Source organism: Dipteris shenzhenensis, chromosome 12 (assembly GCF_047967505.1).
Source record: "Dipteris shenzhenensis isolate YYH24624 ecotype China chromosome 12, Dip_SZ_1.0, whole genome shotgun sequence".
NCBI classification, from domain to species: domain Eukaryota; kingdom Viridiplantae; phylum Streptophyta; class Polypodiopsida; order Gleicheniales; family Dipteridaceae; genus Dipteris; species Dipteris shenzhenensis.
Window position 1 is genome coordinate 13,544,207 of NC_141607.1, and position 26,534 is coordinate 13,570,740.

The 26,534-nt window shown below is 43.3% G+C and overlaps 1 protein-coding gene across 2 annotated transcripts in view; it reads right to left on the bottom strand.

Moving 5' to 3' along the window:
- The window catches only part of LOC147895841 (uncharacterized), a 161,892-nt gene that overhangs the window by 65,649 nt on the left and 69,709 nt on the right, over nt 1-26,534 (bottom strand). For both annotated transcript variants that reach the window (XM_087382900.1, XM_087382899.1), the window contains exons 11-12: nt 23,101-23,166; nt 8,290-8,407 (exon numbers count right to left, since the gene is read on the bottom strand). In XM_087382900.1, the coding sequence (XP_087239026.1) occupies nt 8,290-8,407; nt 23,101-23,166 (184 nt within the window). The remainder of the gene's footprint in view (nt 1-8,289; nt 8,408-23,100; nt 23,167-26,534) is intronic.

Here is a 26,534-nt window from a genome sequence, read left to right on the forward strand (position 1 = left end):
TTAAGGTACCTTAGAACACTGGAACTTGCCTTCATGTAATCCTCCCTTGGTTTGGTTGAGAACTGATAGAGTACTCCAACTGCAAAAGCTATGTCAAGCTTAATATTAGTTAATTTCAGCAAACTACCAACTATTCTATGGTATACCGCTGCATCTACCAAGTGAGATGTGTTGTCATTGCTCAGCTTGGTCTTGGCCTCCATTGGTGTTGGTGCTTCTTTACAATCCTGCATTTAAAATCTTATCAGCACCTCCTAATAGTATCTATCTTGAGAACTGAGAATGTTGTCATTCTTTTGCCAAACTTCAATGCCAAGGAAATAATGAAGAAGTCCCAAATCTATCATTTCGGACCCCTGCATCAAGAGTCCTTTCACTTCCTGCAACTTCCTTATGTGATCACTTGTGATAATTAAATCATCTACATACAGGATTATGATCATGGTCTTACCTCCTTTTAGAGGTTAGGTTTAGATGGACTACGAGATAATCCAATCTCATGGAAGTAGTCATTGACCTTCTCATACCATGCAGTTGGGGCTTGTTTCAGCCTGTATAATGCCGTGCGAAGTCTGCACACCTTATTCCCATTACTTGGATGTCGAAACCCTTCCGGCAATATGTACTTCTACTTGAAGTTCACCATTTAAGAAATCTTCACATCCATCTGAAAAATAGGCGGGCTGCCAAAGATATCACCATCCGAATGGTTCTTATCTCTCCATAGTCAACTCCGTCTGCCTATGCATATCCTTTGACAACAGCTCTTGCCTTGTACTTATCCAAAGTGCCATCCGATTTGTACTTGGCGTAGTAGACCCACTTGGTTTCAATAATCTTGGGTCTATTAACAACATCCCAATTGTGCTTCTTTAAAATGGCATCCATCTCTGCTTTCATAGCAGCCTGCCACTCTAGGACTCCCTTTGCTTCTTCGAAGGTTTTTGGTTCCACGATCTTCTAGATTTGAACCATCAAAGCATAGTTCAGGTAGGGTCTTTTCTTTGAGACCTCCTTACATCCAAAATGCTCTCTAGAATACTTGTAACGCCCGATCCTCCAAGGTCTTCATATAACACGTTGGTAACTTTCCTTTCCTTTGTCGGGGTTGGTCTTGTTGGTTTGGGTGTCTTAGATTCTTATCTCTGATTCTTCAGCTTCTAGAACCTTTGTCTCCTTTTCTTGTGTGATAGCAAGTCTCGGTGTCTGAAGAACACCCGAAGCTTTTGTTGAAGCTCTTCGTGGCTTTGAATCTTTTTCTCACCACTAGCTTCTTCGTTTCTGGGTCTTACATCTGATATGCCATTGATTCTTCACTGTGCCAAATGAAAATACACCTCTTGCTTGTTTGCTTTGTTTGCATGCACATATGCATTAGAAACGAAAACCTTTAAATGAGAAATTACAAGCTTCTCACCCCAAAAAGGTTTGGGATGCTTCCCTCAATCTTAGCATACATAAGCCCATTTCAGGGATTTTCTGGTTCTTCCTTTCAAACACCCCATTGTGTTGGGATGTGTGTCCACCAAAAAAAACTATTAGTATCATTCCGTACGACCGTCCGCACAGTGCGTCAGAATGTACAATTGTGCGGATTTCCGTACAGTTCCATACTTGGGCATCCATACAGTTCCGTACCAACCGTACCATTCCGTACCCTCCGACGCAGACATTGCAGCAAATCTGTAATTTTGTTGTGACATTTGGGGCTTTTGCATTCGGGCTACGATTTTGCAGGTAGATTGCAGATTTACAGACAATTCGGGGCATTCCTCCATTTTTGGCTTAGTTTTGCTCTACAAATTGGGGCTTTTGGGTCCATTGCAGGCAGATTGCACAATCTTTCCAATTTGCATTGAATTTGGCAAGAAATTGCAGGCCCGTTGATCACATTTGCAAATTAGAGCTTATTTTGGGGCTATTTCAGATTTGGACAGCAAGTCCTATTTTTTGCAGTTGCAAGCCTTGAGCCTCTCTTTTGGGTCACTTTGTAAGCGCTTTTTGACTTGTCCCATTTGCAATGGTTGGCAACAATCATGATTTATTTGGCATTCTTCGTGAAGATGATAAGTTCGATGGCACCAACTATCCGATGTGGACTCATCTCATGAAACATATTCTTGTTGCAAGGCATTTTTGGAACATTGCTTCTGGGGTTGATTTGAGGCCAGCCAATGCTACAGTGGCTTCCCCTACTCCTGGTCCCTTTGCAAATGCTACAGTGGCTTCCCCTACTCCTGGTCCCTTTGCAAAGGGTACTCCTCCTGATGCTTTATCCTCTAGCACCCTTGTCGATGCTCCTCCAACTCAGGAACAAACAAGATGGGATGCAAGAGAAGCAAATGCCCATTCCTGTATTGCCTTGTCATGCAAGAGAATCATTATTCCACACATCCAGTCTTGCAGGACAGCAAAGGATGCTTGGGACAAATTGGCTTCTCTTTATCAGATTCGCAATGAGACACGTGTTGCATATTTAACAAGGCGATTACAGGAAGTCAGCATGAATGAAGGTGACTCTATGGATGCATACTTGACAAAGGTCAAGGACCTCATGGAACAACTTGCCAATAGCGATGAGGTGGTGCCAAATTCTCAGCTTGTCAGTACCACATTGAATGGGCTGCCAAATACATATCAAGGGTTTGCTACAACCCTTCGACTAAAGGCCATGGGTAATCCAGACCACTACTCCTTTGATCAGTTAGTCACTTTGCTTTTGCAGGAAGAGCAAAGTCGTCCTAATAGGCAAGCTACTATTCCTCATCATGCATTTGCTTCACAGCAGACATGAAAAGGCAAGGCTTCGAAGCCTATGGACTAAATATGCGCCTAAGAGTGGCAATTCCTCCAATGCATCTCAAAATACAGCAGCAGATAAGTCAAAGAAGAAAAGATGCAACTATTGTCGCACACCAGAGCTTGAAATTTTAGAATGCAGTAAGCGCATTGCTTTGGAGAAAAAGAAAGCACGATTGACAATCAATGCCTCACATGCAATTGAATCCCATGAGCCAGCAGATGCCTCACATGCACATGCTATCCAGGATGATTGGGCATGGGCTGTCCATTGCTCTTTTGATCCCTCCAAAGTTGATGCATTCTTTACTGCTAATGATGCTCAATCTTTGTATTTTGATAGTGGTGCTTCTAAGCACATCACTTCTTGAAGACAGGTGTTTCATTCCTTAGCTAATGCACCTCGAGGGGGGACTGTCACATGTGCTAATAATGCTTCCTATGCTGTAAAAGGAATTGGAGATGTGCAGCTCACATCCATTTCAAGCCATCCTGTCACTTTGACAAAATGTTCTTTTTGTGCCTCGAATTGAAGTCAACTTGATTTCAATTCCAGCAATTGTCACTTCAGGTTTCAGAGTGATATTTGATGGATACAGATGCTTAGTATATGATCTTCGTGATGACAATGCCATAGTTCTCACTGGCACTTTGCAAAAGGGGCTTTATCACCTTGATCATCACTCAGCTGCACTTTCTATTGAAGCATTTGCTATTTCAGATTCACAGCTTACTGAAACTCATCTTTGGCATGAGAGAATTGGTCATCTCAATTATAGAGCTCTTGCCAAGTTACATTCACAGGGCATGGCAAATGATGTACCTCAAACTCACACAATTTCCAAACATGTGTGTGAGGGTTGTCTTTGTCTCATGACTCTAATTGATGACTTCACAAGATATTACTGGGTATATGCTTTAAAAGCCAAATTTGAACTGTTCTCATGCTTTCGTAGGTGGCTGGATATGGTTGAGAATGAATCAGGATGCAAGCTTGTCTCACACTCAACACAGATAGGGGGGAAGAGTATATGTCAAAGGCGTTTGATGCATTTTTGTCTTCATGAGGCATTGTTCACTCATGCACACTACTCCTTACACTCCTCAGCATAATCCTATTCTTGAAAGGAAGAACAGGTCCACTATGGAGATGGCCAGATGCATGCTTAAGGCCAAGTCCTTGACCAATAAATTTTGGCTTGATGCAGTGATGTGTGCCAACTATGTGCTGAATAGATCACCTACAAGGGCATTGAGGACTGTTTCACCTTATGAAGCATGGAAAGGCAAGAATCCTTCACTTTCACACATGAGAGTTTTTGGGTCTCTGGCATATGTTCATGTACCATCTCAGCTGAGACATAAGCTTGATGATAAGGTAATCAAATGCATATTTATTGGTTATAGCCAGGAGAGTAGAGGGTATCGATTATACCAACCAAATACTAGAAAGATTATTGTCAGTAGAGATGTAATCTTTGCGGAACATTCAACTTCTCCCCTTGTGGACTGCAAAGCTAAGCCAGAAGTTGACATGTTTGATGCCTTTGACTCTTGGTTACCTCTGCTTCCCTCAGAGGGGGAGTTTGACCAGCAACATGAACCTTCTGTAGGCCAAGCAATGATCAGCCAGCACCCCATGGTGATTTGCAGGTTCCTCTTCCAGCACAAAATGATCCCACTATTCATGATGCAGTGATTGAAGAAAGAGCTGACAATAGACAGCAAAGGCAAGTTCCCAGATGGCTTCTTGACACATTGCGGGAGAGCAAACAAGATCAACCTCTTGCTGCCCGAACAAGATCAGGGAATAGACAGCATGGTCACTTTCTTGAGTTTGCACTCCTTGCTACAGCTTGCAATGAAGAGCCTTTGTGCCATAAAGATGCTTTTGACAGCAAAGAGTGGATGGATGCAATGAGAGCTAAGCTACAATCTATTGCCGAAAATGACACATGGGAATTAGTAGATCTCCCTCCCGGCAAGCATGCCATTGGTACCCGGTGGGTCTACAAATTAAAAAGGAAATCTGATGGCAGCATAGATCAACACAAAGCCCATCTTGTTGCAAAAGGGTATGCCCAACAACAAGGCATTGACTTTGAGGAGACCTTTGCTCCCACCTCCACGATTACTACTATTAGATGTGTCATTGCCATTGCAACCCATCACCATTGGCAAGTGCACCAGCTTGACATCAAGATTGCCTTTCTTCATGGGGATCTGCAGGAAGAAGTTTATGTGACACAACCTCCTGGCTTCGAGGTTGTTGGCTCTGAAAACAAGGTATGCCGGATGAGAGAAGCCCTTTATGGTTTGAAGCAGGCACCCCGGGCATAGTATGCTAACATTCATGCACACTTACTGTCCCTTGGTTTTAGGAATAGCCCCACAGAGCCCACTCTTTATGTCCATGGATCCGATTTTTCAGTGCTGATTTTATATGTGGATGACATGCTGATCATGGGCCCTGATACTCAGCATATTGCAGCTTTCAAAGCTGATTTGCAGCAAGCTTTTGAAATGTCAGACATGGGACAGCTGCACTATTATTTGGGCATTCAGTTTGCTCATGTTAAGGGGGGTATCATGATGTCACAGTCCAAGTATATTGGACAGCTCCTTGATCGTTTTCAGTTTGAGGATTGCAAGCCAATCTCTACTCCAGTGGACCCTAGCTTCAAATTTTCAGCTCATGATGCGAGCCCACCATGTGATATCACTCTTTACCAGCAGGCTGTTGGATGTCTCATTTACTTATGCCACACCAGACTTGACTTACAATATGCAGTATCCCAGCTCAACACGTTCATGCACATGCCCAGTTCACAACATTGGCAAGCATTGAAGACAGTCTTCAGATATCTCAAAGGCACTTAGGATTTAGCCCTCTTCTATGGTGATCACGGTTCACTTACCATGCATGCTTACACGGATAGTGACTGGGCAGGTTGTTCCGACACCAGAGTGTCACATACCGGCAACTGTTTTTGCTTGGCAGTTCATGTATCTCTTGGCTCGGCAAGAAGCAACCAACAGTTGCCACATCCAGCTGTGAGGCTCAGTACAGGGCAGCCTTCACCGCTACAGTAGAGTGTGTCTGGCTTCGACAATTACTTACAGATCTTGGTATTCGTCAGACATCCTCCACTATGGTCTACACTGACAGCCAGCGTGCTTTGGCCATTGCACGTAATCCAATGTTTCATGCGCGTACCAAGCACATTGAAGTTCACTATCATTATGTTTGAGAGCGGTTGTCAGCAGGAGACATAGAGTTGTCCTACCTTCCCACAGAGGACAACACAGCAAATATGTTTACAAAGACACTTCCTCGTCCCAAGTTCGAAGTCTTTTGACAAGCTTTACACTTGGTTCCCTTTGTTACATGATCTGGCATACCTTGTACACTCATAGGTGGCTATATCCTTTTAGATGAACATGTGCCACCATGACCAAAAAATACCAGGTATTCTGAGACGTTTCCAGAATACTTCAGCCCATACCATGGAGGGGTCTTTGTAGGCCATCTTCTCCCAGTCATATCGATGCCCTCTGGACCTTGGTATGTGCCATGTAGCTTTAGTTATTGGCACCTAGTACTTTTAGTGTCTTATGACACCTAGTACTAGTGGTACCACTAGGACACTAGGTCCTAGGGTTCTCTTTCATAGTACTTTGTTCTTTCATATTCTACTAGTTGATGTGACGACTTCCACTTCTTGCTCCACTCTTGTGCATCCTTTTGCTTCCGTGAGCTTACAATAGATCATTTTTTGTCTTTTGAAGATTTTTAATAAACTTTCTTTCTTTCTTTTTTCACAAATGCCTATGGAGCGGGTGCAACATAACGAATCTCCCCGTCCTCGATCACCTCTACTAGAAACATCGGTGACTCAGAATATGGCTCATATCGATTATATGAGCCAGATGGTTACTTATTTGCAACCACAACAACACTATCTATAGCAAATTGTGATGCCCTCTGTGCCACAAGGGCATCCACTGTATCCTCTTGATTCGTTTATTGAGGAAAAGAAGGAAATGAAGTTGGAGTATGTGCGCTCCTAGCTTAATCATTGGGATGTGCACTTTTCTTTGGTCAACTATTCGAAAGTTCATCATGTTATTGCTGTTGAGGCTTGCTTGCTTGATAATGCAAGTATCTAGTTACATGATTTAAAGAGGATATGGGAAGCCCCTCTTCTGAGGTTAAAGTGCAGGTCACAGAGATATTTTCGAAGGAGAACTCGAAGGCTTGTTATGATGGGTAAAAACTTTGGAAGTGTAAAACAATGAATTTATTTTATTGTAGTCCAACTTTGTCCCTTTTTCTGACCAGGTATGGTGATTATTTCATTATCGTGGTCTCCCACGAGATCATCAAAATGATGTCCGCTGTAACAAACTTACGTCCTTGGAGGATAGACTTTGCTTCACGAAGATCTACGTGATACCATCACATCGCATGTGACAAAGGTGCACTTGGTGGTTCGTCAGAGGGTGGTTTTAAAGGCCACCACCAAAAGAGGAATAACCGAGCCTGCACCAACTCTACTCCTGCTATGAATATTCCTCGAAAGTAGGAGCAAAAAGATTCAGGAAAGGACAAAAAGTAACTCTTGTGCTTCTAATGTCACAAGGCGAGTCACGTGGCCAAGGATTGTGTCTTTCTGGTCCCCAAGAAATGAGGTAAAGGTAAAGCAGTTCATGCGGATGAAGTTTCTATGCCAAGTATGTCTACTGAAATTTCCAGCATTGATCTGTTACTTCTACATGAATTGTTAGTTCTGACTTTTTTTCCTTGACATTTGGACCACGGTCTTATACTTATGCACAAGTCCATAAAAAGATGTCAAGTGAATGTCTCTTTGATTATGCAAGTACTCTAAATTTATTGACGTGTTGCGTGCAGGAATTGAACCTACCTATGGTGGGCACTCTTATGTGGTTATATTTTCCCAAGGGGGCTCTAAAGTTTGGAATTGTAGTATACCTACGGCTGCTTTGCAGATCCAATAATATGAGACAATATTTCTTTTTCATATTTCACACATGAATCCCATAGATATATTGTTTGGCAAAGAGTTGACTTCCCAACGGAACTCTCATGTGGATTATGTGGGCCAGATTATTACTGAGGAAGTAAACAATCACAATATGCCTTTGACTAATAATTTAAATTTCCATTCCAAAAGACACAATATTAAAAATACATTTTCCTTCAATTCCACCAACCTATAGGGCATGGGCATGCACAACAAAAGAACATAATGAGAGGGCGTCTTGCGCAATGGAAGTTCGAACAATCAGAAAATTGCATAAGATTTGCTACCTTGTTCAATGTGCCATTCGAGCTTCTTTGTATTTCCAAAACAAAAGGTTTACCGTATAATATCAAAAAAATGTTTTATGTGGATACCAAATAGGCCATATCCATATCATAATTTTTGCACTATACAAATATCGAAAGTAACTAAGATATCGTACCTCACCACGTTGTTTAAAACCAAAGATAAGATCAATCCACAAATGCAGGTTCTTTGAAACATGCTCACACTCCAATGCCTCCAAGTGTTTTGTGATAAAGTCATCAGGACTCTGGGCCCTTCGAAAACCATAAACAATTGTAGAAAAGATATTTTAGGTGCATTCTCTTTTGTTTCTGAAAATCAGAGCGTTGTAAAAGCATAAGACTGATACAATGTATATATGCTTCTGAAAAACACAAAAAATAGTTCATTTATCAAGACTGCAATCTCTATCCTTACTGTGTTAGCAGAAATACTTCAATCACACACCATGATTTGTCATTCGTTATGGTTGAAATGCACCCCCTAATGTAGAAAGAGGCGTGAAGCCATATTCCAAGTTGCTATTGTTCATTCAAACACAAAAAAGACGTTTTATTTCAAAGAGATAAGTGTAAGGGCACTCCCGACTGTGGGTATTCTCTATCTCATATTCAAAGCAAAGCCTTTATTGAATCAAGCTCCAATCAAAAGAGCTATCCTTGCAGAATTTTTTACTTATTAAATGAAGAACTCAATACAACATCAATAAACAACAGATACTTAAATGGAAAATTCCCAAGAATGAGAGGGGGAAGTGTGCACACACACCTGCAAACCTATGCATGCACACACATGGGCAGAAAATGTACCAATGTTTACAAAAGTCAAACTCAGTCATTTCATTTGCGACTAAGAACTTTCTTGAAGCACCTCTCTAAAAGGACAAATAAATTTAAGCCAAATCCAATATTCCAAGGAGATTGAGGAATAGAATTTATTGAAACCTAATTGTACGTACAATGTTAAAATGAATACGGCTAAAGCACCAATATAAATGTTAACACTACTTAGAGAAGAGACTGAATTACAGTGACATATTTAAGTACCGGTGACACATGCATGTAATTTATTAAGTCTTCAAAAGCCCAAAGCTAAGGGAGGGCCATTAAAGCAGGTATCCTGCTATATCGACGAACAAAGAGGGATTTAAGCTGTTATCCACCCAGCCGCGACTCACTAGAGTGCTCCCTTAATTCCATCTCATTCATTTGTGGAGCCTCTCTCCAGAAGTCTCCCTTGCACCCAACACTTGCCAGGTGGCAATTAACTTGGTGCCATGTGTCCCTCAAAGGAATTTGCCATTTAGGCCCTCTTATGGACTCCCCTTTGAACATCTCATTAATGCCTAGGCTTAACATAAACCGAGATCTAAACAATAGAAGCCCCCAACTAATTGCAAGTGTTGTCAAGCCCTCTGATTTCCCATTCACCATAACCGGGCCTTAGGCCTCTAAGATTATGGCTAACATAACATTCCCTTCCCCTTAAGAATGGTTTACGTCCTCGAAAACAAAATTGGGAAACCTCCTTTGGAGATTTCTTACCCTTTCCCAAGTTAAACTCACTCTATCTTTCCACTTAACCAGACATTCTTGCCATATTGTATGTCGTGTTCTTTTTTCTTATCTATCTAAAATTCTTTCTGGTTCATGTGGTAAAACAGCAGGTTCAATTAGTTCAACTAAGACTTCATTTCCAATGAGATTGTCATCCTCTCCAAACTTTCTTTTTAGCTTGGAAAACTAGATGTACTCCTCATCCCTCGGGTAAGGCTAATTTGAAAGCAAGTTCTCCATTTCTCTTAAGTATTATAGAGGTCCACAATACCGAGGAGACAACTTTGGACATTTACCGGTCTTTAGGGATTCTGAAGATGTACCCTGAGATGGACTTTCTCATTTTCTTCAAACTCCAACCTTCTACGGTGGGGGGTTTCCATAACTTCTTGCTCTATCTTGAGCCCTTCTGATGCTATCTTTAGCTAACTTAAGCATTTAATTCGTATCCTCAAGAAAATATTTGGATGCTTGAACCTTCTCTTTTTTGAGTCCCACTGCAATAGGGCTCTAGGTTGAAATCCATACATCATTATGAATGGACTAAAAGCTGGAGCTGAATGCTTAGCACTGTTATATGCGAATTCTAATATGGGCAAATACTGTTCCCAATTAGTTTCCGTTCACTTACATATACTCGAAGCATAACCTCAATGACCTGATTGACCCTTTTAGTTTGACCATCACTCTATGGATGATCCATGGTGCTCATATTCAAAGAAGTTTCCAACCTCATAAACACAGAATGGCTATTAAATTTGCTATCCCGATTACCGACTGGTAACCCATACAATTTATAAATATGCTCCACAAATAGCCTTGCTGATTCTAGAGTTTTAACCTCTTCATTGGTTGGAATAAAGTCAGCCATATTGGTCAACCGATCCGCAATTACCCACACAGAGTCGTGCCCCCCTATATCCTAGGTAATCCAACAACAAAATCCATGGAGATGCTTTCCCATTTGCCAGATGGAATCTCCAATGGAGGTAGGAGACCTCCTATCTTAAGGTGTTCCACCTTATTGACCTGGCATTTTTGGCGCTTCAACACATAATCTTGGACGTCCTTATCTATTCCAGGCCGAAAGAATTGCCTTCTCAGAAGCACATACGTCTTCTGAATTCCCGAGTGTCCAGCACTCAAACTATTATGGCAGTCGAAAAAAATTTGACGCCTATGATCTGGGATGCATATTCTACCCTTGTAGAGCAAGTAGCCATCTTCAATAGTATAGTTTTCCATTTGAGTCCTTTATCACCAACCTATGGTGTGTCACCATTTTCATGTGACTCCTCAGTGCAAGCTCCTCGATTAGTTAGATTCCTCTTCAGAATTGCTTTCCATATTTTAGAAAAGTGAGGATCAAACTCACATTTGCCTTTTAAGGACTCTAGGAAATCATTTTGGACTTGAGGAGAAATCAATTCATTAACAATTGGCATTTGGCTTAGGAAGTCTAACTGGCATTTGGCTTAGGGAGTCTGCTACCATATTTAACTTCCCCTTCTGACAATTGAATATCAAACTCTTGCATTATTTCAGCCCACCTAGCTTTTCTTTCTTTAAGCTCCGACTGATTGCGAATCCACTTAATGCTTTCTTGATAAAAAATGATCTCGAATTTGGCACCATACAATAAGTGCCTCCGTTTCTTCAAAGCATAGACTATGGCATACAGTTCCTTCTCATATGCTGAGTGATTCTGTTGGGCACGGTCTAACTTTTTACTTTCACAAGCCATCGATCGACCCTTTCGTAAAAGTACCGCCCCAACAGCAAAGTCACTGGCATCTCTTTTAACCACGAATGCTTCATTGGGATCCACTACCTTTAAGACAGGAGCAAATGCTATCTCCTGAGTGGAAGAAACATGTGATTATCCTCTGAATGGGTTTCAACAGGCCAACTTTGCACAAAAAGGAAATGTATGCCTTTGTACACATGTTGCTTGTCCTCTCAAAAAAGGGAGATTTGGATGGCTACATGTGTCAAGGACACTGCCTTGTGATCCCCTCCAGTGAGACCAAAAGGCCCCTTTGTCAAAACAAGAACCACCACCTGCGAGTAGCGGGAAGAATGGGAAACGAATAATAAGGTGAAAAGGAGGGAGAAAAAAAGGGGAGAAAAGGGGTTGGAGGGGGAGGGGATGCCATGAAGGACATCAAGGCCTTTAAGGGGCTCGGATGAGCAGCCCTAGGGACTATGAAAGGGCTAGGAGGGGACGGCCTGTTCAAAGCCTGCCCTCACCCCAAAAAAAGGGGGTGCAAAGGGCAGACCTAAGGCTGGCGAAATAGAGCAAGGGGGGGGCAGGAAGGTAGGACAGCGGCGAAAGAGGTTGGGGTGGCTGAATAAGGTGGAGGGCTAGCCAGGGCTGGTGCAAACAGTGGTGGAAGGCAGCAAAAATAGGAAGCTCTAGCACAGCTGCAAGTCAGCCCAAAACGGGTTGTGACCTACCCAGGCTGGGGTCGTGAAGAAAGGGGGTGGCAAGGGAATAGCAAAAAGACAGAGGTATGGAGAGGGAAGGAGGATGACGGCGAGGCAGGCTTGCAGGTTGGGAGGTGAGTAGGGAGAAGCTACCTTCATCTCTCTCTCATTTTCTTACTTTTTATGAAGTGCTGCTTTGTGTTCCCTTCATTTACATAATTTAGGAGCCCCCCTAGCCCTTTTGGGGCTCAAAGATAAAACCAAAGCTGAGCACAGCAAAGCAAAGGACTGGTGGGTTGGAAATAGCAAGTAAATAGGCTAAAGATTCAATAAAGACTTCTTCTCTATTCTTGGCGGAGGCATGGCAGAGTCCTTTTGGATTCACATGGGAAGAAGAGCCAATAAACACTTCTTCACTACTCTTGGCCGAGGCATGGTAGAGAAATTGTTTCTCAGCTTAATGACTCTGACAGGGTTTTGTAGACAAATCCTAATGCCGTCTTGCGTATAGCTAAAGATTTTTATGCCTCCATTCTTTCAACAAATCCTGACACACCTTCCAGAGATGATGCTAGATATAGAGTTTGGTAGGGTATTCCAGCATTGGTGAAACTAGACATGAGAGTCTTATTTGATGCACCTTTCACCAATCCGGAATTTAGCATTCCACTTCTTGCCCTTCACAAGGGCATATGCAAGGGATTAGATGGATTGACACCTTCATTTTTTATTGCTTTTTGGGACATGATTGGGCACCATGTTACCTCAGCCCTGTAGGGCGTTTGTGCAAAAAATGATCTCCCAATGGAGGTCCATAAATCTTTTGGGGAACTTTTACAGCTTATGGCTAAATCTATCAGTCTGCATTTGCAGCCCATTCTTACAGATCTCATTCATGATACGCAAACGGGGCTTCATGCATGGCAAAATCTTTTTTATGATATCTTATCATGTTCGGAGGCTTCACATTGGGGTATGTGAAAATGCCAGTGGCTTGCCATTCTACTCCTGCATTTCGAGAAAGCTTATGACTAAGTAGATTGGGATTTGTGGAGGGTAACCCTCTACGCGTTGCATTCTCTAATGCTTGGATCAGAGGGGTTCCTCTTTGTAGAGATCAGCCATAGTGCTTATCAGAGGAAACATGGGAGAAAGAAAGAAAGAAAGAAATTTTATTAGAGTCTTCGGAAGACCGATGGGTCTATGAGACTGAAAGAAAACTTGATACACATCACAGTAAGGGTGGAGCTACTGAAACGAGCATCATCATCCGTGATGAACCCTAAGTCTGATCATACATAATCAAATACATCTGGATGTAACAATGAAAAGAAAAGAAAAGGACTAGAACGGGGTGGAATCCTCCGTATGTCATGTCGCCCTGGCTAGTGCATAGCCGGTGATGGGACGCTGACGCCCGTCAAGGTGTGCCGTGCGTCTCGGTCTCTTGGACGAGGCTCGACACAAGACCAGAGCCACCGTGACTCCCATGGGACGTATCCCGGGTCTAAACAATGACAGGAGGTCCCCCAGAGTGATCTGTGTCCCCCCTCGATGTCTCTTGTGTCGTGCTGTGGTCGTCGGGTCGGGGTCTCTGTCATGTCTGCGGCTAGATACTCGACGATCAATGTCACTCGATGGGAAGAACTCTGTGATCCTGCTCTGAGAGGTGTCTGATGATGTGGCCAAGCCTCGTCACCTGAGTAAGTACTCTCTCTGTCGGACCCCCTCGTGAATGAAGGCCGTGAGGCATCTCTGATCTAGGTAGGCGAGGAATCTGGAAAGGAGCCCGGAGCCATCTTTGAAGAGGCAGTGGTAGCAACCTCGGATCTCGTAGTACACTGGGCACCTGAAAATAAAATGCTCCTCCGACTCAACCTCCTGAAAGTCGCACAATATGCATAAGCGATGCTCTCTAGGAATCCCCTCTACTCTGCCGCTCTCTATGCGAAGGAGGTGTGATGATACCCGAAACTGTCTGATGGAGATCTGTAGTGAGTGAGGCATATGAAGCTCAGTGTACCCCGGTGGTGTGATGAATCCATCCTCCAAAATACAAGAGAGATTTCAGATTTCTACACCCTTCGCACGCGATGCCCTCTTGCCCTCTTCTTGTATTTATTTGTGGCTGAAGCAATGAGCATATTTTGAGATCTCAAGCAGACATTATTGGGCCTCTAAGACTTTCCTTGAGACGGGATGAGGAGCTCTTGGATAGTGAGTTGGCTGATGACACTGGGGCTTTTTGGCATGCCAGTCCAAAGAATCTCACTTCTTTCAAAGCAAACTTGAATTTATTTTGCTCTGCAATAGATGCACATATTAATTGGAGTGAGGAGCTCTTGGATAGTGAGTTGGCTGATGATATTAGTGCTTTTTGGGATGCCACTCCAAAGAATCTCACTTCTTTTAGAGCAAATTTGAATTTATTTTGCTCTGCAGTAGATGCATCAGTTTTACTTGAAATCAGAGGGGTTCTTTCTAGCAAACACTTGGGCTGCCAGGTCAATGTGGGCATCTCTTCTTTGCAGCAATTTGCTCCTGTGTTAGAGAGTATCAAGAGAAAACTCCTCTTTTGGAGTTCATCCAACCTTGATGTAACAAATCCTAGATTTACTATATTTAGAAATGTGCTAAGGAACAGAAAGGAGACTGAAAAAGCAGAGAACAAGGAATAATTGTATTGCTTGAATGTCTGTAGGGTATCCGTTGTGTGTCATCCATACAATTGGGCCTCTCTTATATAGAGAGTGAAGAGTCACACATGAAAAGGTGTGTACTTTAAAGTGTGTGTGCATGAAGAGGTGTGTACCCCTTGTGAAGGGTGTGACCCTTGATGAGAGGGTACATTACAATAGGAATGTCTCTTCAATAGAATGTCTCTTGTGAAGGGTTGTGCCTCATAGGAAGTGTCCCATCGAAAGGGCAAGGGTTGTGCCTCATAGGAAGTGTCCCGTCGAAAGGGCATACCCTTCCACAAGTGTCCATTCATCAAACCATCCATAAGTCTAGAAATAGAGAAAGGAATACGTCACAGATCGTGACATCCCCTCCCACTCAAAATAAGACCCTGGTGGAGATAATGAACTGATGTAGAAAATATCACTGTAAATTCTGAAAATACTGCTGTAAAATGTCAGGGTACTGCTGTAAGTCTTCATCAGATTGCCAAGTAGCGTCGGAGTCGTCCAGATCTCGAGCGTTCACGACTGGTTGAGTAAAGATATACTTTAGAGAGTGATGGTCTGTCTTAGCCACCGAGTCGTCGGCTCCCATGAGATAATGTTTCCAAGAGCGATAAGCATGTACAACGGCAAGAAACTCCTTATCATAAACCGGGTATCGGGTTTGGATATCGGAATGTTTATGGCTGTCAAAAGCAATAACTCTGCCTTCTTGCATCAAGACTGCTCCTGTAGCGATGTCGGAAGCGTCGGTCATGACCTCAAATGGAAGGTTTGGGTCAGCAATAGCCATAACTGGTGTGGTAGTGAGTGCTTGCTTGAGTTGTTGGAAACTATACTCTGTTTCGGGAAGCCACTGAAAAACTGCTGTGCTTTTCAATAATTCGGACATAGGAGCTGCGATTTCGGAAAACTGATAGACCTTTGTATGGTAGAAGTTTGCCAATTTGAGAAAAGAGCGGACATCATGAAAATTCTTAGGAGTAGGCCAGTTTCTGATTACCTCGATCTTCTTGGGATCCACAGAGATGCCTTGAGCGGAAATAACATGTCCCAAATATTCGAGTTGGGTCTTGAAGAACTTACTCTTCTCAATGTTGATGTAGAGAGAATTTGCGTGGAGAACTTCAAAAACTTGGTGAAGATGTTGTTTGTGCTCATGTAGGGATCTGCTGAAAACGAGGATGTCATCGAGGTAAACGATGACGAACTTATCGAGGAAAGACCTGAAGATGTCGTTCATGAGTGTCATGAATGTGGCCGGGGCATTGTTTAACCCAAAGGGCATGACCAAACATTCATAGTATCCATACTTTGTTCGAAAAGCTGTCTTGTACTCATTGCCTTCTCGTATGCAAATTTGATGATAACCTGAACGAAGATCAATCTTTGAGAATTGTGTTGCATGTAGAAGTTGATCGAAGAGGTCATCGATGCAAGGCAATGGATACTTGTTTTTGATAGTGAGCTTGTTGAGGGCTCGGTAGTCGATGCAGAGGCGCATTGACTTATTCTTTTTTTTCCACAAGTAGTACAGGAGATCCAAAAAGGCTGCGACTGGGCCGAATGTGACCTTTGTCGAGTAGTTCGGTGACCTGTCTTTGGATTTCTTCATTTTGAGTGTAAGAAACCCGATAAGGAGATTTCGACGGTGGATTACTGCCGGGAATAAGTTCAATTGGGTGATCCACTGGTCGTCGAGGTGGTAACTGCTTTGGCAATTCCTGTGGAAAAATATCCACGTAGGGCTGGAAAAAAGATTGGTTGAGGTATTCAGGAGGATCCTTTGTTGGTGTCTCCTCTACTGCCGTAACCAACAGAAGTGAAGTCTTTACTTGACGTTTACGAACCCACTTCTTTACTTGTAGGACAGAGGCAACTGGGATTGAAGGAGAGTCCCTAGAACCAGTTAGCTAGATAAGTTTTCCCTGGTGGACAAACTGGATAGTATGGCTGCGAAAACTGATTGATGGATCATAGTCGTAGAGCCACTGTTGTCCGAGTATGACATCGTACCGAGAAAGAGGCATGATGTCGAAGTTCAACTTGTCCGTATAATGTTGGATGCGACAAGACAAGTTTTTGATCCTGGTGTTGCACAAGAAAGTAGTTCCATTTGCGAGTTCAATCTGATAATCCATGAGACTAGGACTGGTGGTCAACCGAAGTTTGTCGACCATAGAACTAGCTAGGAAATTATGAGAGCAGCCACTGTCGATGAGGATAGTGACCGTTGTTCCACGAATCGATCCTTGAACACAAAGTACTTGAGTGGCCAGGGAAGGTTTGGGGTTGCTGGCAAGGCTCAGGTGGATGGTATTCGCCATTCGAACAGCTTTGCCTTTCTTGTCTTGTGCTGGGGTAGCATGTTCTGTCTGGGAAGTGCTAGGTTCCATATTGGAATTTTGCTTTGGTCGCTTGGGACAATCGAACCATCTATGGTCGCCTGTACAGATGGTACAAAGTCCTTTTGTGCTGGAGTTGTTCTTCTTGTCAGTGGCCGCACCTTTATGTTGGGGATGTCGGTAATGACTTTGTGAAGAAGAAGAGGCGCGATCCTTGGAGGAGTCCTTCTGTTGGAATCCAGCATATGATTTCTAAGTCTTCTGGGGATCTTGAGACTGTCGCTGACCTTGATTACCGGAGTTTTTTCGAAACCTGGTGTTATCTTGAGGGCGAGCACCTTTGGCCATAGTAGAGTTATGTGTGCAATTAGCACTCTGCTTCCCTGTGTTTTGGAAATCTGTAATGCGCTCTGCGTAAGCAATAGCGCCAGCTGTGGTGGTGATGTTTGCTTTAAGGATGGCAAAAGTGTGTTAACATGGGAACGTTTTGAACACGTGCTCCGTAAGCAGTTCATACCTGCCAATGCGGACTTCCAAGCACGTTCAAAACTCCGACAGTTGGAGCAAACGGGCTCCCTGTCTTCCTACATCTCTCAGTTCACCACATTGGTGTTGGAGATTGATGATTTAACTGAGGATGATCGCCTTCATGCTTTCATATCAGGCCTAAATCCCTCGTTACGCATTGATGTGAAGAAGATTCGGGCTGCTCCCTGAGGTCATGTTAGAGGGGGCAGGCGAGGCAGGATGGAACCACCCGTGGAAGTCTGGTAAAGGAGGTCCTGTCTGAGGTAACACTGGTGATGCCGAAAGTGGTGTTACTGCTCGTGAGAGTACATGAGTAGGTTGCAGAGTCCACGGATCTGAGAAAGGATAAGGAGCTGCTGTCGGAAGTGGAGGATATCCAGGAGAAGGGGTGCCTTCAGAGTGTAAATACTGTCTTGGAGAAGGTACAACCTGTATAGGAGGATATCTGGGAGCTGAAGGAGGTGGAGAGTACCCTGGAGATGCCGAAGGTGAGGGGTAAAATTCTCTCCAAAGATGGACAGCAAACTCTTGAGGAATATCGGGTTCTGGGTATCTTCGTGTCTCGTGGAACACAACCTGGACTGTGCTGAGGAAGTAATGTAACTGAGGTGCCTCACGCAGAAGATATAGGATGTGGTCCAAATCACTAGGAGGGCACGTGACACAGAAGACCCACGATGCAAAAGCTCCGAAATGGGCTGGTTGTGCAATCTGAACACGATATTGTGTGGTAGATGATGCCTGAGGTGTCCTTGAATTGCCGGGTGAATTACCAGGGGTTTCCATGCTTTAAGGGAGCGTCTTTCATTTGCTGTAATTTGATAATGACAAGAGAATCCTTAAAAGCAGAATGGAAAGGCTCCACCTGGCAATGATTTAATCTACCAAATTGTTGCGTAGAAGAGGCCTGCAGATTTCTGTCCGGAGGTCCATGTTGCAATGGGTGGCGAGGAGCAGATCTGGGCTTTTAATAGGCTGTCTTCATCGCGATAGGAGGCTGAAACTGCTGCTGATCTGGCAGGAAAATGTAGCGAACCAAGGAGAGCAGGCTATCAATGGCACAACAGGCTGCAGGTACCCGATTCTGGATCGCAATAGGGGCTGGCACACCAAGCTGCTGCTGTCATGGGAGATTGGCGAAACAAAAAAAGGGATGCGGGCTGTCAATGGCGAAAATCTGGTTGCAGGCTGTTTTGCGACCGAATGGCTGGCTGGCGCTGTGCTCACGCTGTAGGCTGGAAGGGAAACAGGGCTGCAAAACTAGCGGGGCTGCAAATCGCAAGGTGGCTGGCAGCAAAATAGGCGAGGGGCTGGCAGCGAAAATGGCGCGGCTGGCAGCGAGATGGCGCGTGAAGGCTGGCAGCGAACCTGCGCGGGCTGGCAGCGAAATGGCGAGGGCTGAGGGCAGATCCTGCGTGGGCTGACAGCGAAATGGCGAGGGCTGAGGGCAGCTCCTACGTGCAAATCCGTATGATGGAGGTGGGCCTGCATGCAAATTCGTATGGACGTCAAAGGGTGCATCCCTTTTTCGTTGGTGGCTGCCTAGGTTGGGTGGTTGCCCAAAAATTAAATGGTAGCTAGGGTAAACCTAAGGTTTGGGGCTGGGTTTTCCATTTTAACCCCTCTAGGTACCCTTTTATAGGTGCTTGGTGCCTAAAAGGTGTGCCTATTCGAAGGGGTGTGACCCTTGGAATAGGTGCACCTTTTCATGAAGGGGTGTGTCCCTGTTTTTAAAAGGGGTGTCCCTACATGAATAGGTGTGTCCTTTTTGTCCACGATGGGGTGTGTCCCTTGGGTGAGGAATCGAGACTCTTCATCAAAAGGTGTGTCCGATGGTGGAAAAGGTGCATCCCTTGGTTTTGGGACAGCCCAAGCACCTGAAAAGACACGATTTTTGTCGTGTCCATTCACATCAACTCGTGATGTGTGGGAGATGGAGAGGCCATAGATGACTTTAGGCAACGTTGGCGCGAAAAATTTTTATGCTCATCCTCTCCATCTCTTCCATGCACAATGTGCACGGGTATCCTTCTAGCTGAAAAGATGTATCAGATCGGCGCTAGAAGGTGGGGGGCATTTCCTACACGCAGGAGCGAATTTTGCTCTGATACCACTGTAAGAAATCCTAGATTTACTATATTTAGAAATGTGCTAAGGAACAGAAAGGAGACTGAAAAAGCAGAGAACAAGGAATAATTGTATTGCTTGAATGTCTGTAGGGTATCCGTTGTGTGTCATCCATACAATTGGGCCTCTCTTATATAGAGAGTGAAGAGTCACACATGAAAAGGTGTGTACTCCAAAGTGTGTGTGCATGAAGAGGTGTGTACCCCTTGTGAAGGGTGTGACCCTTGATGAGAGGGTACATTACAATAGGAATGTCTCTTCAATAGAATGTCTCTTGTGAAGGGTTGTGCCTCATAGGAAGTGTCCCATCGAAAGGGCAAGGGTTGTGCCTCATAGGAAGTGTCCCGTTGAAAGGGCATACCCTTCCACAAGTGTCCATTCATCAAACCATCCATAAGTCTAGAAATAGAGAAAGGAATACGTCACAGATCGTGACACTTGACCTTGCTTCCAAGGTAGTGATGGTCAACCACATACTGCTGGCCATGATATGGTTTGTTTTCTTGTTAGTGCCATTCTAGGGATTGCATCACTTAGCTCAAAAGGCCTATAAGCAATTTTCTATGGAGTAGACTACATGGTTGGCACACACCAGAGCTAAGGTGGCTTTAAAGACCTTGATTCTTCCCACACAGGAAGGAGGACTTAATATAATGGATCCATCCTTGCAAAGCATAGCCTTCGTATGCAAGGTGGTGGTCAGAGGGTTTTTGCTAGGACAGGAACCTTCAAAGGATTTTTTCATTCAATGCATGCAGTCTTGTTTTCCTTACACAAGTGGAGATTGGATGGATAGGTGGATCTTTACCTCAGCCCATCTCAGGGCGCCCTCCTACCCTTTTATGACTACCATCCAAAAGCTTGGGCCAGCTTTAGGAGTACTTTTCAGAGAGTTCCTCCTTCCTCTCGAAAGGAGATTGATAGGCATCCCATCATTGGAATGATGGTATATTGATTATCATGGCACACCACTTTGTACTTCTCATTACGTGTTGTGAATAGATGGGGGAGAGGTCCCGCTTCCTCTATGGGTTTCTTGGAAGTATTTCAAAAAACCTTCCAGATGGGCATAGACTCCAATTACTAAGCCACCTCATAGGAAGTGCAAGGAGAATTCAGTAGATTGATGCAGCCATACCATTGGATTCGGTTCATGGAAATGACAGGCCTCCGTTTCGGTCTACTTGGCTTGAGGCCTTTACGAGATCAAGCATCCCACTTCAAGTTCTAGAACTACAATGATCGAACGGGAATGCCTCGGTCTTTGAAGTTCATTCTGGGAGCACGTTGTCCAAGTCTACGGATGTTTTTCTTATGGATATTGCATTTCAGCTTGTCAAGGTTATAGGTCACGTCCAGCAATGTTTTTATGGCTTCAAGATGGTATCTAGACCCTATATACCTAGATGAGTCCAAGCACATGTCCAAACTCTTCCTCTAAAAACACTACATAGTGTAGTTTCAATCTCATGATGGTCACTCATAAGGTTGAAAACCATAAACTCCATCACGCATAGCAAGGACTAGCTACTATGACATCCCCACTGACGTCATCAGCGCCCAACAATGCGTGTAGACCATAGTATAAACATATGCTCTCACACATACAAATCCACACACCCACTTTTTTTTTTGGGTGAAATCTTTGATTGATTATATTATATAAGTAGCAACCTCAAAATAAGGTGCTACAATTCCATCAACTGAAAATTTCAGTATATGCCAAAAAGACCTCATGATCTATGTAGCGAGTCTGCAAGCAATCAAAGAAAGATTGCTGCAGAGAACCCCTAAAAAAACCAAACAGTGAGAAAGTAGGATCACCAAAGACTTTACAATTCCTATATGTCCATAAAGTCCATAGTGCCCAGTAGCGAACCCAAACAAAGAAAAGATGCAACTCCGGTCTGGATGGATGAAACCCAAATAGCCAGAAGAACTTCCCAAATGATGGATGAAACCCAAATAGCCAGAAGAACTTCCCAAAGGAACAAATGGGAATCTCGCTCGCAGGCGCTGTCAAAGCAGATCAAAAAACTCACGAGAGCACGGACAATGCCAAAACAAGTGAGGCACAATCTCCGAAGAAGTAAAACATCTGTGGCAAAGTGTAGAAGCAATGTGTCGATGAGCTAATAGCTGTCCAGATGGAAACACTCCCAAAAGAACTCGCCAAAAGAAAACCTATTGCCAAAGCGGTACTTTATAGGCCCAAAGTTGCTGTAATCTCTTCCTCCACCACTTCGCTGGGCGATGCATTCGCCAAACAGAATCACCTCTCTAAAACCCAAGGTTGAGGCAAAAGGATTTTATACCATGCACGTACAATAATCTGAGATAGCCTCAAAGGACGAGAAGAGGACCCTAGAGAAGTCAAAGTCCAATCTTCCAACTGGTCTTGGAGTTCCAAAGGAGGAATCTGAACAAAAGGCGAAAGCATAGAAGTAATTTGTCGCCACAAAGGACGATAATGAGAGCCCAATCCATATGTAGTGGCTGCTAGAGAAAAGGGGAGCACAGTACCAACATCATCTATAACATCAGCAACCGAGGTAATGCCTTTAAACGAGACAAAGTAGGAACGTCGAGGTTCCTATAAAGCCAAGGGAGGCTGAAAGATTTTCGACGAGTGAATGCTTTCAGCTCTCAAAGAATTCCCAAGCAAAGATTGCCATCCATTCCATTCCAAATGAGAAAGAACATGCTTCCACACACCCACACATACTTGAGCATCCATTTATACGAACTCTTCATATTGAGTTTATGTAGCCACTTCGGAGGTGAAGGGCAGACTCAGCCATGACAAAGGCTAGTACTAAAGGAGAAGGCTAATCTAGACCCTAACCCAGATCACATTCCATTGGGTACATGGAGGATTTGGCTCTATGAGAATGCCCCCATAAAATACTTACTGTGGGACTCCTAGAGTGGGAATGAGCTTCGGTAGTAATGCCAGGAAGCTTTAGCTCAGCCTTAGAGGCTGGAAGCCCACCAGGGCTCCTCATTAGGAGAATTTTCAGATTCCTGCCGACTGGTAGAAATCCTTTGGCAAGAGACTCTAAAAAACCCTCAGGAAGAGGAAAATCGCTCTTTTCCTTTGGCTTTCTATAGGGATTGCAGTGAACCATTGGAGCCTGGAGGTCCATGTTTGGGGCAAACTCTACTTGTATTCATTGCCTCTCTACTGAGCATTCTGTTCAACATTGCTTATGAAAACAAAACATTGCTTTTGGGGATTGCTAGTTTATTGAGCATCTTTTCAAAATGTACAATGAAATACCATGGAGGTAGCTTGACATTCCCCACTGCCTCGCCACCTTGTCTTACTCCAAGTTTCAAGCCCTCCCTACAAAATCGACAAGGGGTAAGATATAATTTACAGTGCAAATAACATTTTAAAAAAGCAATAGCAGGAAACAGTACAACAATACAAATGCATCCAAGTGAGCCTACAGAGACTTCAAAAAGACCAAGGCATTTTCTAATGTTCTACCATTTTTCGCATGTTTCTCTTCTTTCCATGCATTGTCCCTTCTTTTAACCTTCCCTCTAAAAATTTCTCAATAGCTCCCCTCATTCTTTTGTCCTGATATCAGGCTTAAAAAGTCACCTAGATATATAAAAATCCAGCTCACTAAACTCGACACTTTATTTACTACCATTAGGCAAAACAAAAACCTCTGGCCAGAATGGCAATAAACTGTGAAGGCAAGATCTTTCAATGAGAGAGTAATATATTACTTCTTAAAACAAAAAGTACACAATAGGGAGGGCTACAATACGGCATCCCATACCTAAGTGAGACTCCCAATGACCAGTTACAACTTGAAAGAACCTTGTTCAGTCAAAATGTGCACCTTAACCTTTTACCCTTTTTCTGTACACATGGTATGGTAGCTTCAAAACCATAGAAATAGTTCAATGGATGCTGCATTGATGCTCAAGAATCCATACATATCTACAATTACCAACATACCAGCTTAAAGGTGCAATTTATATCAATGGCTGCCATAACAGTGACTGATACTTTGTTGTGCCTATGTGATGCAGTATGCAAGTGCTTATTGTTGTAGGCTTGAGTCCTGCCCACTTTCTCTGGGCTCTTTGTGCATCAAAGATCTACACACGTCTTTTCTCCCCTCTTTTAAACTTGTCTGTATGGTTTTTAGGCACATCGCAGTGTGCAGTGTGCGATGTGAAGAATATTGTGCATGTGCTATGCATTGTGCAAGAGCCCACTGTTGTGGATTGTGATTTACGATCATACATTCCAGTTCCCCCCTACCCCCTTGTTGAGTCTCCACTGCGCTTCAGACAAGTATACATTGAAATGTCCATTGCAATTTGTGCACTACCACTGCCAATCCAGTCACATTTTGAGTTTTGACTCTCAAAGAGTTGAATTACAAAGCTGTTGGCACCTGGGCCCATAAATTGAAAACAAAATTACAAAGTCAAATACGAAACCTTTTTTCTCAGAAAACAGCTTGCAAGTTAGAACTTGAAAGCTGCAAAATATGTGATTTTGTCCCCACGTCAAGGCTAGTACTAGTTACTAAGTTAGAACAGCTTACAAGTTAGAAATTGCAAGCTGCAAAATATGAAACTTGAAAGTGATTCTGTCCCCACGTCAAAGCTAGTAACTAGTTACTAAATAGCTGGAGCCCGGTAGCTAGTAGGTAGCATCTAATACTAGAACAAGCTGCAGCATGCAACCCTAGGACCTGGAGAGCAGCAAACGTCACAAGATTGGAGAGAGAGCTGTTGCTTTCAATGCAGGAGGTACGGATGCCATCGCAAAAGTACAAGCATCAAAACGGGCATGAAAAAAGAGGCGAATCTGCATAGCTTAAGACTTTAGGGTCTTTTCAAAACGTCAATTTTTTTTTAACGTGGGGTTTTTCAAACGTTTTCAAATTTTCCAACTTGTGCATGCAAAGCAAAGTTTGATTGAAGTTTCCAAACGCGTTTGATAGTAACTATGCTTGTGGCTAGATGTGCAAGGATTGCATCTCTTGTAGAGAGCAAGTGCAGAGATGAATGCACAACTCATGGTGGGCAGGTTGGTGTAGTTTGAAGATCTTACAATCTACTAAGACAGGCCAACCTTTTGTATGACCAGTTGCTGTCATTGTGAAACCATTTCTTACAAAGAGCCTCCTCCCTCATTAACTCAGCTTTATGGTTATCTCATCACTAAGGAAGTCAAAAGGTAGAGTAAGAAGTTAGGAAATTGGGATGATATTGCCTATATGGCTAATATTAGAAAGCAAAACTAGAAACCCCGATTCAGCCCCAAACCAAAGCACAACTTCGCTTCCCAATATCATCATGATACCAAGATCAGCATGATTAGAATGACACCAAGAAGAACGGACCCTACTATTATTGTGAAAAAGCTTGGCTATTTTGCATCCGAATGTAGGAGTAAAGAGGCAGACATTGCTAAAAGTGGGTCTAAACCTAGTGGTGAAGGTTCAGCCCTTTATCCAAGGTAAGCGGTCAGCCAAGTGGATATCCTTGTGTTTTCTATTGTACCCTTCATTGGGGGGCTGTATTTTGCTTGGTGTCCATGTCACTATGGATTTTAGAATGTCGTTTTCTCTCTTAAAAACTTGGTAGTAAAGACTCCACTAGTGTAGCCACATGCCATATTGGTAACGCTGAGAAAGCTTTACCTATCTCTGAGCCAAATAGGCCTAATCAAGTAGATGGTTTGTGGACCACTGACTCAGGACCTCAGTCATTTCACTCTACATAAAGAACAGTTTTCCCATCTTGAGAAAAGTGAAAATGACCATGTTGAACTAGGAGACTGGGATTTCTGTCATACCAAGCTTGATAAGGTGTAACCACTTTCAATGTCTTGGTGGGACAGCGATTCAGCACATCATTGACGCATAAATGCTTGCATCCAAAAATTTGTGTAGCATCTCATTTGCTTTAACCATGCATCTAGCCATCTCCATGCTTCCATCCAAAATTTGTGTGGCAACCCCTTCGCTTTAACCATGCATCTAGCCATCTCCATAATTGACCGATATTTACGTTCAGCCACACAATTTTGCTTTCAAGTGTAACAAAGCCATTTTGGGCTCACTTTATCCAAAATTATCTACATCCCTTACTTTTTACAAAGCCACTTTGGGCTTGCTTTACCCAAAAATGGTTTATGTCTTCCACCATAAATATTGGCCTAGGTTTTACAATATCAATAAAATACAACATTGGCTCATGGCCATATAATATGCACCATGCGACACCTCAATCGGCACCCTCACACTAACTCCAATCCTCATCATTAGTTCCATCACCTGTACTCGCCGCCAATTACATTAGTTGTTAACAATGAATTGGACAAATCACTGAATCAATCAATCCCAATATAATTGCACTCAAATGGCAAATAATAGGTTAGTTAGGCGTCCACAACTAAACCATGCAAAGCATCCACTGGGACCCTCGCCGCGTCCAGTGCGCTCCTACCGAATACTCTGCCATAGTCAATACGACTAAAAATAAAATAAAATCCATAGCAAGAAATATCGGAAATACAATTCCGTAACAGAAAAATTTGCAACTGCCATGCCCAACTCCCTTGCAATTCTCTTTGGACACTTAGAGATGTGGCTGACCTGGCTTTGTGTAAACATGGCATTTGCCCTTTTTTGTCAAGTTATTTCTATCCTTCTTGTCCATTTCAGACAATTGTCC